The sequence below is a fragment of the Schistocerca nitens genome, chromosome 8 (assembly GCF_023898315.1).
Source record: "Schistocerca nitens isolate TAMUIC-IGC-003100 chromosome 8, iqSchNite1.1, whole genome shotgun sequence".
Lineage (NCBI taxonomy): Eukaryota > Metazoa > Arthropoda > Insecta > Orthoptera > Acrididae > Schistocerca > Schistocerca nitens.
Window position 1 is genome coordinate 602367791 of NC_064621.1, and position 14359 is coordinate 602382149.

The window sequence follows — 14359 nt, forward strand, 5'->3', positions numbered from 1 at the left end:
GGCTAAGTCATGTGATAGAGGACTTACGGTGTTTATGTAGGGACTTTATAAAAGTGGGTGATAGCGATGGTGGGTTGGGTGGGAAACAGTTTGGACAAGGATGGGGCATATGACATAGGTGGTGACCTGAACAAGATAGCTTCCCTGACTCACTGCACCAACACACACTTTCTTGAGCTGTTCCAGCATCATAATCAACCACACCATGATGGAGCTGTGAGGCAAATCAGTGTGGGGTTAGGGATGGCTCTGAGGGCAGCCAACTTTGCTCAAGTTTCTCTGGTGCCCGTCGGAACTATCAACAGGTGAGGTTTCACTAGGCATGGCCTACACCTAAACAGGGCTGGGAAGGGAAGATTGGTACAGTTGATGCACACAGGTATAGGAGGTGGATCTCGGGCCACACAGGGCCAAATACCTATTGTCATGGAGTGTGCTCCCTGCCGCCGTTGGATAAGCAGCTGCAGCAGCAAGTCGTATACTCCTAGCTCACTCATTTGTTACATAGTTTAATTCTTAATTTCTTTGCGTGTTTTTGGTACTTGCATTGTTTAATTCATAAATTTCGGGCGTATTATAGTATTTGAGAGTTGTAGCATCGCGTTTTAGTACCTGAATAGTGTAAAATCGCGTAGTCTCCTTCCGCCACCGAGCAGTGTGTCAGCAGTGCGCAAGTAGCAGCATTACTGCATTTACTAGGCAATCTTGTATTTTAATAACCGTTTAAATTTTGTCAATTTGTTTGCGCTCTCTGTAGATTAGTTCAGATGTTCTTTGCACAACAGTTTTTAGCATGGATAGGGACTGCAACTGCTGTGTTCGGATGCAGGCTGAGTTGGCATCCCTTCGCTCCCAGCTTCAGGCAGTGTTGGCTTCGGTCACACAGCTTCAGGCTGTTGCCAATGGGCATCACTGTGCGGGTCCGGATGGGGGTTTGTCGGGGATGGCCAGCTCGTCCCACGCATCCCCCGATCGGACTACGACTGTGGTTGCCCAGGATACTGCCCGCATTGAGGCTGATCCCTCACCTGTGGTAGAGTGGGAGGTCGTCTCAAGGTGTGGCAGGGGGCGAAAGACATTCCGGAGGGCTGAACGGAAGGCCTCTCCAGTTTGTCTGACGAACCGATTTCAGGCTCTGTCTCAGGCTGATACTGATCTTCAGCCTGACATGGCTGCTTCTCCTGTTCCAGAGGTTGCCCCTCAGTCTGCAAGATCTGGGTGGTCGCAGAGGGTGGGCTTACTGGTAGTTGGGAGCTCCAACGTCAGGCGCGTAATGGGGCCCCTTAGGGAAATGGCAGCAAGAGAGGGGAAGAAAACCAATGTGCACTCCGTGTGCATACCGGGGGGAGTCATTCCAGATGTTGAAAGGGTCCTTCCGGATGCCATGACGGGTACAGGGTGAACCCATCTACAGGTGGTCGCTCATGTCGGCACCAATGATGTGTGTCGCTATGGATCGGAGGAAATCCTCTCTGGCTTCCGGCGGCTATCTGATTTGGTGAAGACTGCCAGTCACGCTAGCGGGATGAAAGCAGAGCTCACCATCCGCAGCATCATCGACAGGACTTACTGCGGACCTTTGGTACAGAGCCGAGTGGAGGGTCTGAATCAGAGGCTGAGACGGTTCTGCGACCATGTGGGCTGCAGATTCCTCGACTTGTGCCATAGGGTGGTGGGGTTTCGGGTTCCGCTGGATAGGTCAGGAGTCCACTACACGCAACAAGCGGCTACACAGGTAGCAGGTGTTGTGTGGCGTGGGCTGGGCGCTTTTTTAGGTTAGATGGCCTTGGGCAAGTACAGAAAGGGCAACAGCCTCAATGGGTGCGGGGCAAAGTCAGGACATGCGGTTACCAAGCAGCAATCGGTATTGTAATTGTCAACTGTCGAAGCTGCGTTGGTAAAGTACCGGAACTTCAAGCGCTGATAGAAAGCACCGAAGCTGAAATCGTTATAGGTACAGTAAGCTGGCTGAAGCCAGAGATAAATTCTGCCGAAATTTTTACAAAGGTAGAGACGGTGTTTAGAAACGATACATTGCATGCAACCAGTGGTGGAGTGTTCATTGCTGTTAGTAGTAGTTTATCCTGTAGTGAAGTAGAAGTGGATAGTTCCTGTGAATTATTATGGGTGGAGGTTAAACTCAACAACCGAGCTAGGTTCATAATTGGCTCCTTTTAGCGACCTTCCAACTCAGCAGCATTAGTGGCAGAACAACTGAGAGAAAATTTGGAATACATTTCACATACATTTTCTCAGCATGTTATAGTCTTAGGTGGAGATTTCAATATACCAGATATAGACTGGGACACTCAGATGTTTAGGACGGGTGGTAGGGACAGAGCATCGAGTGACATTATACTGAGTGCACTATCCGAAAATTACCTCGAGCAATTAAACAGAGAACCGACTCGTGGAGATAACATCTTGGAACTACTGATAACAAACAGACCCGAACTTTTCGACTCTGTATGTGCAGAACAGGGAATCAGTGATCATAAGGCTGTTGCAGCATCCCTGAATATGGAAGTTAATAGGAATATAAAAAAAGGGAGGGAGGTTTACCTGTTTAGCAAGAGTAATAGAAGGCAGATTTCAGACTACCTAACAGATCAAAACGAAAATTTCTGTTCCGACACTGACAATGTTGAGTGTTTATGGAAAAAGTTCAAGGCAATCGTAAAATGCGTTTTAGACAGGTACGTGCCGAGTAAAACTGTGAGGGACGGGAAAAACCCACCGTGGTACAACAACAAAGTTAGGAAACTACTGCGAAAGCAAAGAGAGCTTCACTCCAAGTTTAAACGCAGCCAAAACCTCTCAGACAAACAGAAGCTAAATGATGTCAAAGTTAGCGTAAGGAGGGCTATGCGTGAAGCGTTCAGTGAATTCGAAAGTAAAATTCTATGTACCGACTTGACAGAAAATCCTAGGAAGTTCTGGTCTTGCGTTAAATCAGTAAGTGGCTTGAAACAGCATATCCAGACACTCCGGGATGATGATGGCATTGAAACAGAGGATGACACGCGTAAAGCTAAAATACTAAACACCTTTTTCCAAAGCTGTTTCACAGAGGAAGACCGAACTGCAGTTCCTTCTCTAAATCCTCGCACAAACAAAAAAATGGCTGACATCGAAATAAGTGTCCAAGGAATAGAAAAGCAACTGGAATCACTCAACAGAGGAAAGTCCACTGGACCTGACGGGATACCAATTCAATTCTACACAGAGTATGCGAAAGAACTTGCCCCCCTTCTAACAGCCGTGTACCGCAAGTCTCTAGAGGAATGGAGGGTTCCAAATGATTGGAAAAGAGCACAGGTAGTCCCAGTCTTCAAGAAGGGTCGTCGAGCAGATGCGCAAAACTATAGACCTATATCTCTGACGTCGATCTGTTGTAGAATTTTAGAACATGTTTTTAGCTCAAGTATCATGTCGTTTTTGGAAACCCAGAATCTACTATGTAGGAATCAACATGGATTCCGGAAACAGTGATCGTGTGAGACCCAACTAGCTTTATTTGTTCATGAGACCCAGAAAATATTAGATACAGGCTCCCAGGTAGATGCTATTTTTCTTGACTTCCGGAAGGCGTTCGATACAGTTCCGCACTGTTGCCTGATAAACAAAGTAAGAGCCTACGGAATATCAGACCAGCTGTGTGGCTGGATTGAAGAGTTTTTAGCAAACAGAACACAGCATGTTGTTATCAATGGAGAGACGTCTACAGACATTAAAGTAACCTCTGGTGTGCCTAGGGAAGTGTTATGGGACCATTGCTTTTCAAAATATATATAAATGACCTAGTAGATAGTGTCGGAAGTTCCATGCGGCTTTTTGCGGATGATGCTGTAGTATACAGAGAAGTTGCAGCATTAGAAAATTGTAGCGAAATGCAGGAAGATCTGCAGCGGATAGGCACTTGGTGCAGGGAGTGGCAACTGTCCCTTAACATAGACAATTGTAATGTATTGCGAATACATAGAAAGAAGGATCCTTTACTGTATGATTATATGATAGCATAACAAACACTGGTAGCAGTTACTTCTGTAAAATATCTGGGAGTATGCGTGCGGAATGATTTGAAGTGGAATGATCATATAAAATTAATTGTTGGTAAGGCGGGTACCAGGTTGAGATTCATTGGGAGAGTCCTTAGAAAATGTAGTCCATCAACAAAAGAGGTGGCTTACAAAACACTCGTTCGACCTATACTTGAGTATTGCTCATCAGTGTGGGATCCGTACCAGATCGGGTTGATGGAGGAGATAGAGAAGATCCAAAGAAGAGGGGCGCGTTTCGTCACAGGGTTATTTGGTAACCGTGATAGTGTTACGGAGATGTTTAATAAACTCAAATGGCAGACTCTGCAAGAGAGGCGCTCTGCATTGCGGTGTAGCTTGCTCGCCAGGTTTCGAGAGGGTGCATTTCTGGATGAGGTATGGAATATATTGCTTCCCCCTACTTATACCTCCCGGGGAGATCACGAATGTAAAATTAGAGAGATTAGAGCGCGCACGGAGGCTTTCAGACAGTCGTTCTTCCCGCGAACCGTACACGACTGGAACAGGAAAGGGAGGTAATGACAGTGGCACGTAAAGTGCCCTCCGCCACACACCGTTGGGTGGCTTGCGGAGTATAAATGTAGATGTAGATGTAGATGGATAGGAAAAGTAAGTCTTTTTTAGGATAAATCCTGACAATAGGTTCCCCCACCTAAAGAGTATCTCCAGTAGTTTAAAAAATACTGAAACAATCACTCACAAAGACAGATTTTATAACTCCAAATATCACACATACCAGATGTCACAAAGATCAACAAACAATTGGAAAGAGTAAAATGGGGCATTTCACCGACTTAACAATCATCCATTAAAACATCATGCAATCAATAAAAAATAAAATACAACCATTAGAAGTTGAGCTCCAGTCTAGTAGTTTGTGTTACTGAGCACTGCTGCAGAGAGACAGAAATCCAGAATGTAGTGTTATGATCATATGAAAGGGCAAACTCTTACTTCAGAACTGGTTCAAGGGGTGGAAGATTATGCATTTATATCAGAAAAGGAACACAGTTCAAATCAAGACATGACCACAGTAAAGCAAGTGAAGACAAACACTTTCAAATATCAGCTATTAAATTCACAGGGCTTGATATCACCAAGAAATTATTCATTTTATGTGTGTAAAGATCTTCCTGTGATAGTGTGGACACTTCTTTCAATAAATTAATAAAGTTCTAGATAAAGTCCCAAGTACAAAGGTCAACATAATTCTGTGTGGGGACATTAACATCAACACTAATATCATAAATGAATCCAGCAGCACCCTCATAAATATTCTTCAAAGTTTTGGCATGTCATTGGTCAATAGTGCAACAAGGGTTACTACAGTGACTGCATCAGTAATTGACCATGTGGCCACAAATATGGACAGGTAAAAATATGATGTAGCTGTAAAAGATCTCGGACTATCAGACCATTTCTGTCAAATAAGAACAGTAAAACCAGGCATCGAATCATTCCCTAAACTACAAGCCTACAAACAACATCTGTCAGAAATAAAAATAAAAGATTTTTCAAAGGAACTAGCAAAACAATGCTGGGATGAAGTGTATAAGGAAACCAACGTGAATATGAAATTCTCTAAATTCTCCACATTATTTAAATTGAACTTTGAAAAGGCATTTCCAAAAGTATGCATGTCTGTATCAACAACTCACAAAAACAGATGGATAACAGCAGGTATTAAGAAGTCCTCCCAAACACTTAAATACCTCAGTTCTATGAAAAAGAGTCGCAATGATCCAGAATTCTTAAATTTCTGTCATAGATACAAAAAGATCTGTAGGAAGGTGCTGATTGCTGCAAAAAAAAGTCATTTAATGACAAAATAATATATAATTCAGAGAATAAACGCAAAACAGTCTGGGAAGTTATAAAAAAAGGAAATGGGGAGAGTCAAAGAAATGCAGAATAACATACTGCTACGGGAGGGGGATAAGGTAATAAATGATCCACAACACTTAGCAAACTATGTAAATGAGCATTTTTCAAGTATTACAGAGAAGTTACAGCAAAAATTCCCCAAAACAAATATAACACCAGCACATAATGTTGCACTAAATACAATGATGTTACTTCCGACCACAGAGAATGAAGTCAATAAAACTGTTTAAAAAATAAAAAAGTCAGTAGGCTTAGATGAAGTACCAATGTGTGTACTGAAACAATGCATAGAGATTATGCAAGGCCCCTTAACAAATATAATAAATGAATCCTTCACATCAGGGACATTTCCAGAGCAGTTAAAACAGGTAAGAGTTGTGTCTTTGCTTAAGAAAGGTAATACATAAGACAGAAAGTTACTGGCCCATTTCCCTGCTGTCACCATTCTCAAAAATAACAGAAGCAGTAATGAAAGACAGATTAATAAATTACCTGAATAAATACAAACTTTTAAGTGAATCACAGTTTGGTTTCCGAAGTGGCAAAAAATACAGAGCCACCCATAGTAGAACTCACAAAGGTTGTATTTGTTGTTCTTGGCAAAGATTAGTGTGTCGCAGGCATATTTTTGGATCTTTCTAAGGCCTTTGATACAGTGACCACAAGATTCTATTGAATAAATTAGAATCATTAGGAATAAGAGGGATGGCCAATGACTGGTTTTGGTCATATCTAGCAGATAGGGTACAAAGAGTAGAGATAACACATACTTCAAATAGATCTCAGCATTAGGAAAACACTTATCAGAACCAAAATACATTAATATAGGAGTTCCACAATGTAGCATATTAGAACCAATACTATTCCTGATATACATCAATGACTTTTCCAGTAGTGTTACACATGGTGAGAAAATTCTCTTCGCTGATGACAGCAATACTATAGTCACTGAGAAAACAAAAGAACTCCTTGCAGAGAAAGCAAATGAAGCTCGCAGGGAAGTTTATGATTGGTCAATAAGCAATAAAGTGACATTGAACATAAAGAAAACTAATGCCATGAATTTCAGTTTGAAGAGGGAAAATGACAATGTTAAATTAAACGTAGATGGCACCTCTATAGACTGTGTAACAATTGCAAAATTTCTAGGAATGAATATTGATTCTCAATAGAAGTGGTGTGAACACACAAAGGTACTTGCAAACACAATATCATCAGCATGTTATGCCTTTAGAATCCTCTTATCAGTGTGTAACATGCAGTGTCTTTTAGTTACATTCTATTCATATGTACACTCAATTCTTAGCTATGGCATTACTTTTTTGGGGAACAAATACACAAAATATGAACACAATTTTCAAACTCCAGAAAAGAGCCATAAGAATCATAACCAAAACTGGTAGTTAAGCTCATTGTAAAGATGTGTTCAAAACACTGGGTATTTTAACAGCTCCGTGTGAAAAGATTTACCAGTCAGTTGTACACATCAAAAATAACGTTGGTAATTACTGTTCTGTCCATGGCCATGGAACAAGACTCAACTTACATTTGCCAAGAAAAAATAAACATAAAACTCAAAACAGCATTTTTTACCGAGAAATAAAACTGTACAAAAAATTTCCAAAAGAGATAAAAAATTGCAAAAATACACTTATTTAAACAGGCAGATAAAAAGTACCTGTTGTGCAATACATTTTATAGATTGAAGGATTACTTAGATAAAACAGAGTAGGGGTTTGGTAAAATAGTGTTGTACAAATAAATAATAATAATGATTATAAAACATCCAATGTTCCACATAACACCTTCACACTATGTTTTTTGCCTTCTTTCTTCCTTTTCTAAAAAAGCTTGTCCCCAAGCTATGCATTGCACAATACTAACACCTCTTCCTCTTTCTGAGTGCAACATACCACTTATTATAGAGGGATGCTGACTCAGTTTTTCAGGATAGCAAATGAGAAGTTGTGGTACAGAAAATGGCCCAGAGATTACCAGTGTGTGTGTGTGTGTGTGTAGTGACATAGTGAGATATGAGTGAACAGTGTAGCATTACATTATTTAATAATTTATTTGTTAAAAAAGTATTGTATACCAGGAGTAAATCTAATGATTGTCTCCAACTAGAAGTCTGTAAATGTATATGGTTTAACTTATTTTAATTTGGTCTAAACTTGTAATTTCTTTGACATGTCCTATATCCTAGTAAAAAGAGATCTATGGATGAATAAAGCTACTACTACTACTACTACTACTACTACTTAGCTTCACATGCATCACAGCAGAACTTAATTCATTCTTTTGAACAATTTACCAAGTGAACTTTGCTGTTAGTAAGGTTAACACAAACACTGTGAAAGAAGTTCCTACACCACAGTCCACAAATCACACTTACGTCCGTGTGTTTTACAAGCTTGTTACACATTTCACATAACCTGTCACTTCCAGCCTTGTTTCTCATTCTGGTCAGTTCAGTTGTGGAGGAAATCCACCATTTATCATCATGAATACAGGTTATATATTGTCCAGATTGGAGACTGAAAATCTGTTCCCCAAAACAGCTCAATTTAGCTATAAAAAAGCTGTATCATTTTAAACTTTGCTGATCTGAATTTGGTTTCCATCAATTGGCACAGTTTGGTGAATATCTCTCGTTTCACAAGTGATTTAGTCATTTCCAAAACTTGATCCCATGCACATTCTCATCATAAAATGTGAACGAGTCAAACAGTATCAAAATTTGTTTTTCCTTAGGCTGCCAAAGCCTGCACGCGCTATAAGTCGTTTTGCTTTTCCAGTAACTCCATCATGTGGTGATTTACCATGGCTCATCACGAAGAAGTTCCATTCAGCTTTGCTTCCAGAATCATTCTCATGATTACATAAATTTATGAATTTCCTGAATTTTTTGTACTGGTAGATGTATGCACCACAGATTTCACATCGAACCGCAAACTCAGTATTACTGAATGTGTATCACATTTAGAGGGATATTTAATTGCTAGTTTTGTTTCAAATAAACGTTGGAGCCATAAAGAATCAATGTTGCAGCTCTAAGCTTACTGATCTACTGCATGATTGTAGCAGCTGTTCTGTACCCCCACATTACTTCCTATGCTACAAGAAAATGGAGGATTACTTTATGGATATCTTTTGTATTTGAGTCAATCAATGATGAAATACCTTGTAAAACTTACCCTTTGCCACACGAAAACATTGTGAACCATGGCACAACCACAGAACACAATACCAACACCAATAAATACGCTGGTTATTATGGCTGGAGTTGAATGGAATTGGATGAATGTGTACAAGATGATTCCTGGAAAGAGAGAAATTTGCTTAGTAATTAGCATACAGTGAAATAACATTAATTATTGATTATTAATTATGAATTACTGCTGCTAGACTTAAGAATAAAACTGATTGAATATCAATTGGAGCCACCAGCAAATATATATCAAGAATTACAGAGACAAAAATGTGTGTAACTATAGAAGTGCAGATAAAGAAAACATTTTGGTAAAAAAAGAATTCATGTTCCTAGGATATAAGGCCAACTGATCTGTTATTTCAAATATCCAGCCACTCCAACTATGTGGACACAGACTTGAGGAGTGGTCGCAATATTATTTGTGTGGCAGATAATTCTGCTTCTGGCTCCTGCAACTCAAAGGGTTGCAGGACACACATCACATGGGGATGGCTGTTGGCTAACTACAGGAAATAAATACCTGGATGGAAGAGTGCAACAATGATCCTATACATGCTAATTAAATAGATCAACCAAAACATTGAAGTTTCCTTAAAAAAATTTAGTTACAAGAACCATATAAACTGTTATTCAATCTCTGAATTCAGATCTAATTTCAGATTTTCTGCACTAGCCATAGCTTTTAGGTAATAATAGTTTTTGTAAATGTTTATGGCAGCCTGTATATTATACGTATCTGACAAAATGACTCAGTCTTTCAACAAGATTTCTATATGCGAACAGCAAATAATCTGTCAGTATGCAAAGGCATGAAATAAAATCTACAGTAAGAATAAAGAAACATAAAGAATCATATCTAAGACTATTTCTTGTGATAATTTGCCTCAGGAGTGTCACTTTATAAGGACCAGTACTAGATGGACAACATAGTGGTTCTCCATTTGCCTTGATAATGCTTTTTCATTTGAGGAAAGCCCTGGTGGTACTTTTCTCCATGTTTGTCACTAATGGCACCACGATTATCTGGGAAGTAGTCAAAATGATCACTCAAAAAATGTATTTTAATTGACAAATCACATCATATAAGGTGGCATAATCTCAGTAGTTCTCACCAGTATTGCGTCAGTTCTGCACCCTATGGTTGTCTAAAATGGTCTTGAGGACACTTGTGAAAGACATTCATGCCATTCATTTAAAATAACTCAACAAATCAATGTTCATCAGATGTCCTTTATTTAATATGTGGTCCTACAAACATTCCTCCATTTATTTTTGCTCCATTGATTCTTGGAACCTTCTCTCACCAGTATGTCAATCCAAGTGAAGTTTTTTTTCATGGCTTCACAAAGTCTTTACGAGTGCCAATTTAATGTTGTGTGGAAGTAGATACAACAAGAGAAGTATATACTACATTGATCTGTCCAGGCAGTAGTTTGTTCCTAGTAGGCCATTTTTCCATAATTGTGTGTGTGTGTGTTTTTTTTCCCTCTCTCTCTACCGCACTACTCGCATAGAAAGCATCCATGTTTTGTGTTCCGATGTGCATGCCGAAAAGAGTTATAACTACCTTGAGTTTTCCACATACACACTGTTTGTATTTTTCATATTTGGTAAGGATAAGTGTAAGTGTGTTGAGTTGTGGTCTTCAGACCCAAGATTGGTTTGATGCAGCCCTCCATGCTACTCTATCCTGCACAAGCTTCTTCATCTCCGAGTAATTATTGCAACCTAAATCCTTCTGAATCTGCTTAGTGTATTCATCTCTTGGTCTCCCTGAATGATTTTTACCCTCCACACTTCCCTCCAATAGTAAATTGGTGATCCCTTGATGCCTCAGAACATGTCCTACCAACCGATCCCTTCTTGTAGTTAAGTTGTGCCACAAACTCCTCTTCTTCCCAATTCTATTCAGTACCTTCTCATTAGTTATGTCATCTACCCATCTAATCTTCAGTATTCTTCTGCAGCACTACATTTCGAAAGCTTCTATTCTCTTCTTGTGTAAACTATTTATCGTCAATGTTTCACTTCCACACATGGCCACACTCCATACAAATACTTTCAGAAAAGACTTCCTAACACTTAAATCTATACTCTATGTTAACAAATTTCTCTTCTTCAAAAACGCTTTCCTTGCCATTGCCAGTCTCCATTTTACATCCTCTCTGCTTTGACCATCATCAGTTATTTTTCTGCCCAAATAGCAAAAGCCATCTACTACTTTAAGTGTCTCATTTCCTAATCTAATTCTCTAAGCATCGCCTGATTTAATTAGACTACATTCCATTATCCTCATTTTGCTTTTCATCTTATATTCTCCTTTCAAGACACTGTCCATTCCATGCAACTGCTCTTCCGGATCCTTTGCTGTCTCTGACAGAATTACAATGCCATCGGCAAACCTCAAAGTTTTTATTGCTTCCTCCCTGGATTTTAATTCTTAGTCCAAATTTTTCTTTTGTTTCCTTTACTGCTTGCTCAGTATACAGATCGAATAACTTCAGGGATATGCTACAACCCTGTCTCACTCCCTTCCCAACCACTGCTTCCCTTTCATACCCCTTTACTCTTATAACTGCCATATGGTTTCTATAAAAATTGTAAATAACCTTTCGCTCCCTGTATTTTACCCCTGCCACCTTCAGAATTTGAAAGAGAATATTCTAATCAACATTGTCAAAAGCCTTCTCTAAATCTACAGATGCTATAAATGTAGGTTTGCCTTTCCTCAACCTATTTTCTATGAGATGTCGTAGGGTCAGCATTGCCTCGCATTACATTTCTCCTGAATCCAAACTGATCTTCCCCAAGGTCGGCTTCAACCATTTTATCCATTCTTCTGTAAAGGATTCGTGTTAGTATTTTGCACCTGTGACTTATTAAACTGATACTTCAGTAATTTTCACCTGTCGACACCTTCATTCTTTGGGAATTATTTTATTCTTCTTGAAGTGTGATGGTATTATGAGGGTATTTCACCTGGCTGATAGTTCTCACCAGATAGTAGAATTTTGTCAGGGGTGGCTCTCCCGAGGCTATCGGTAGCTCTAATGGAACGTTGTCTACTCCTGAGGTATTGTTTCGACTTAGGTCTTTCAGTGCTCTGTCAAATTCTTCACGCAGTATCATGTCTTCCATTTCATCTTCATCTACGTTCTGAGCTCTTGATATTCATACAGGTGGTTCTGTTTTCTCCAAAGGTCTCTTTAATTTTCCTGTAGGCAGTATCTATATATGCCTCTACATCTTTGGATTTATCCTCTAACCATCCCTGTTTAGCCAGTTTGCACTTCCTGTCAATCTCATTTTTGAGATGTTTGTATTCCTTTCTGCCTACTTCATTTACTACATTTTTATATTTTCTCCTTTCATCAATTAAGTTCAATATCTCTTTCGGTACCCAAGGATTTCTACTAGCCCTCGTCTTTTTACCTACTTGATCCTCTGCTGCCTTCACTATTTCATCTCTCAAAGCTACCCATTCTTCTTCTGCTGTATTTCTTTCCACCACTCTTGTAAATCGTTCCCTAATGCTCTCTCTGAAACTCTCTACAACCTCTGGTTCTTTCAGTTTATCCAGATCCCATCTCCTTAAATTCCCACCTTTTCGCAGTTTCTTCAATTTTAATCTACAGTTCATAACCAATAGATTGTGGTCAGAGTCCACATCTGCCCCTGAAATGTCTTACAATTTAAAACCTGGTTTCTAAATTTCTGTCTTACCATTATATAATCTATCTGAAACCTTCCAGTGTCTCCAGGCCTCTTCCAGGTATACAACCTGCTTTCGTGATTTTTAAACCAAGTGTTAGCTATGATTAAGTTATGCCCTGTACAAAATTCTACCAGGTGGCTTCCTCTTTCATTTCTTACCCCCAATCCATATTCACTTACTACGTTTCCTTCTCTTCCTTTTCCTACTATCGAATTCCAGTCACCCATGACTATCAAATTTTCGTCTCCCTTCACTATCTGAATAATTTATTTTATCTCATCATAAATTTCTTCAATTTATTCGTCATCTGCAGAGCTAGTTGGCATATAAACTTGTACTATTGTGGTAGGCGTGGGCTTATTGTCTATCTTGGCTACAATAATGCCTTCACTACGCTGTTTGTAGTAGCTTACCCACACTGCTACTTTTTATTCATTACTAAACCTACTGCTGCATTACCCCTATTCGATTTTGTATTTATATAACCCTGTATTCACCTGACCAGAAGTCTTGTTCCTCCTGCCACCAAACTTTACTAATTCCCACTATATCTAACTTTAACCTGTCCATTTCCCTTTTTAAATTTTCCAACCTACCTAACCGATTAAGGGATCTGATATTCTACGCTCCGATCCACAGAACGCCAGTTTTCTTTCTCCTGATAACGATGTCCTCCTGAGTTGTTCCCGCCTGGAGATCTGAATGGGGGGACTATTTTACGTCCGGAATGTTTTACCCAAGAGGATGCCATTATCGTTTAACCATACAATATAGCTGCATGCCCTTGGGAAAAAATTACAGCTGTAGTTTCCCCTTGCTTTGAGCCGTTCACAGTAGCAGCACAGCAAGGCTGTTTTGGTTAATGTTACAAGGCCAGATCAGTCAATCATCCAGACTGTTGCTCCTGCAACTACTGAAAAGGCTGCTGCCCCTCTTCAGGAACCACATGTTTGTCTGGCCTCTCAACAGATACCCCACCCTTGTGGTTGCACCTACGGTACGGCTATCTGTATCAGTGAGGCACGCAAGCCTCCCCACCAGTGGCAATTTAAATTTCTCTTTTGTATTCATCAGATTAACTTCATAAGTAATTCGGAAAGAAGAAAACTTGTTCTCATTGTGGAGAATTATTGTTTTCAGACAAACTTTGCTGGAATCTATGAACAAACACAACTCATTTACACAGAAATCATGATGAAGAGTCGGATGATGGACTTAATATCATTATGAAAAACCATGGCACCTTCATTGGAGAAATGTTCAGAAAAAAACAGCACGACTGTCATGATAAAAACTCACTTTTATAAAACAAAGAAGATTCCATCCTTTTAATCACGAAGATAGAAGCTCAGCCTGTTGCGTTGACATATTTAAATCAAGAATAATATCACTGAAATCCCTTCAGACAAAAAGGTGTTGCTCATATGATGCACAGTGGCCTCGAACTGTTGGCTCAGCATTCATATCTCTATCTCTGACTTCTGC

General features: G+C 39.7%; 1 protein-coding gene across 1 annotated transcript in view; it reads right to left on the reverse strand.

Annotated features, from left to right (window-relative positions):
- LOC126199137 (uncharacterized) overlaps positions 1-14359 on the reverse strand; it is a 180907-nt gene that overhangs the window by 14268 nt on the left and 152280 nt on the right. The window contains exon 5 of the mRNA XM_049935893.1: positions 9143-9267. Coding sequence (XP_049791850.1) covers positions 9143-9267 — 125 coding nt within the window. The remainder of the gene's footprint in view (positions 1-9142; positions 9268-14359) is intronic.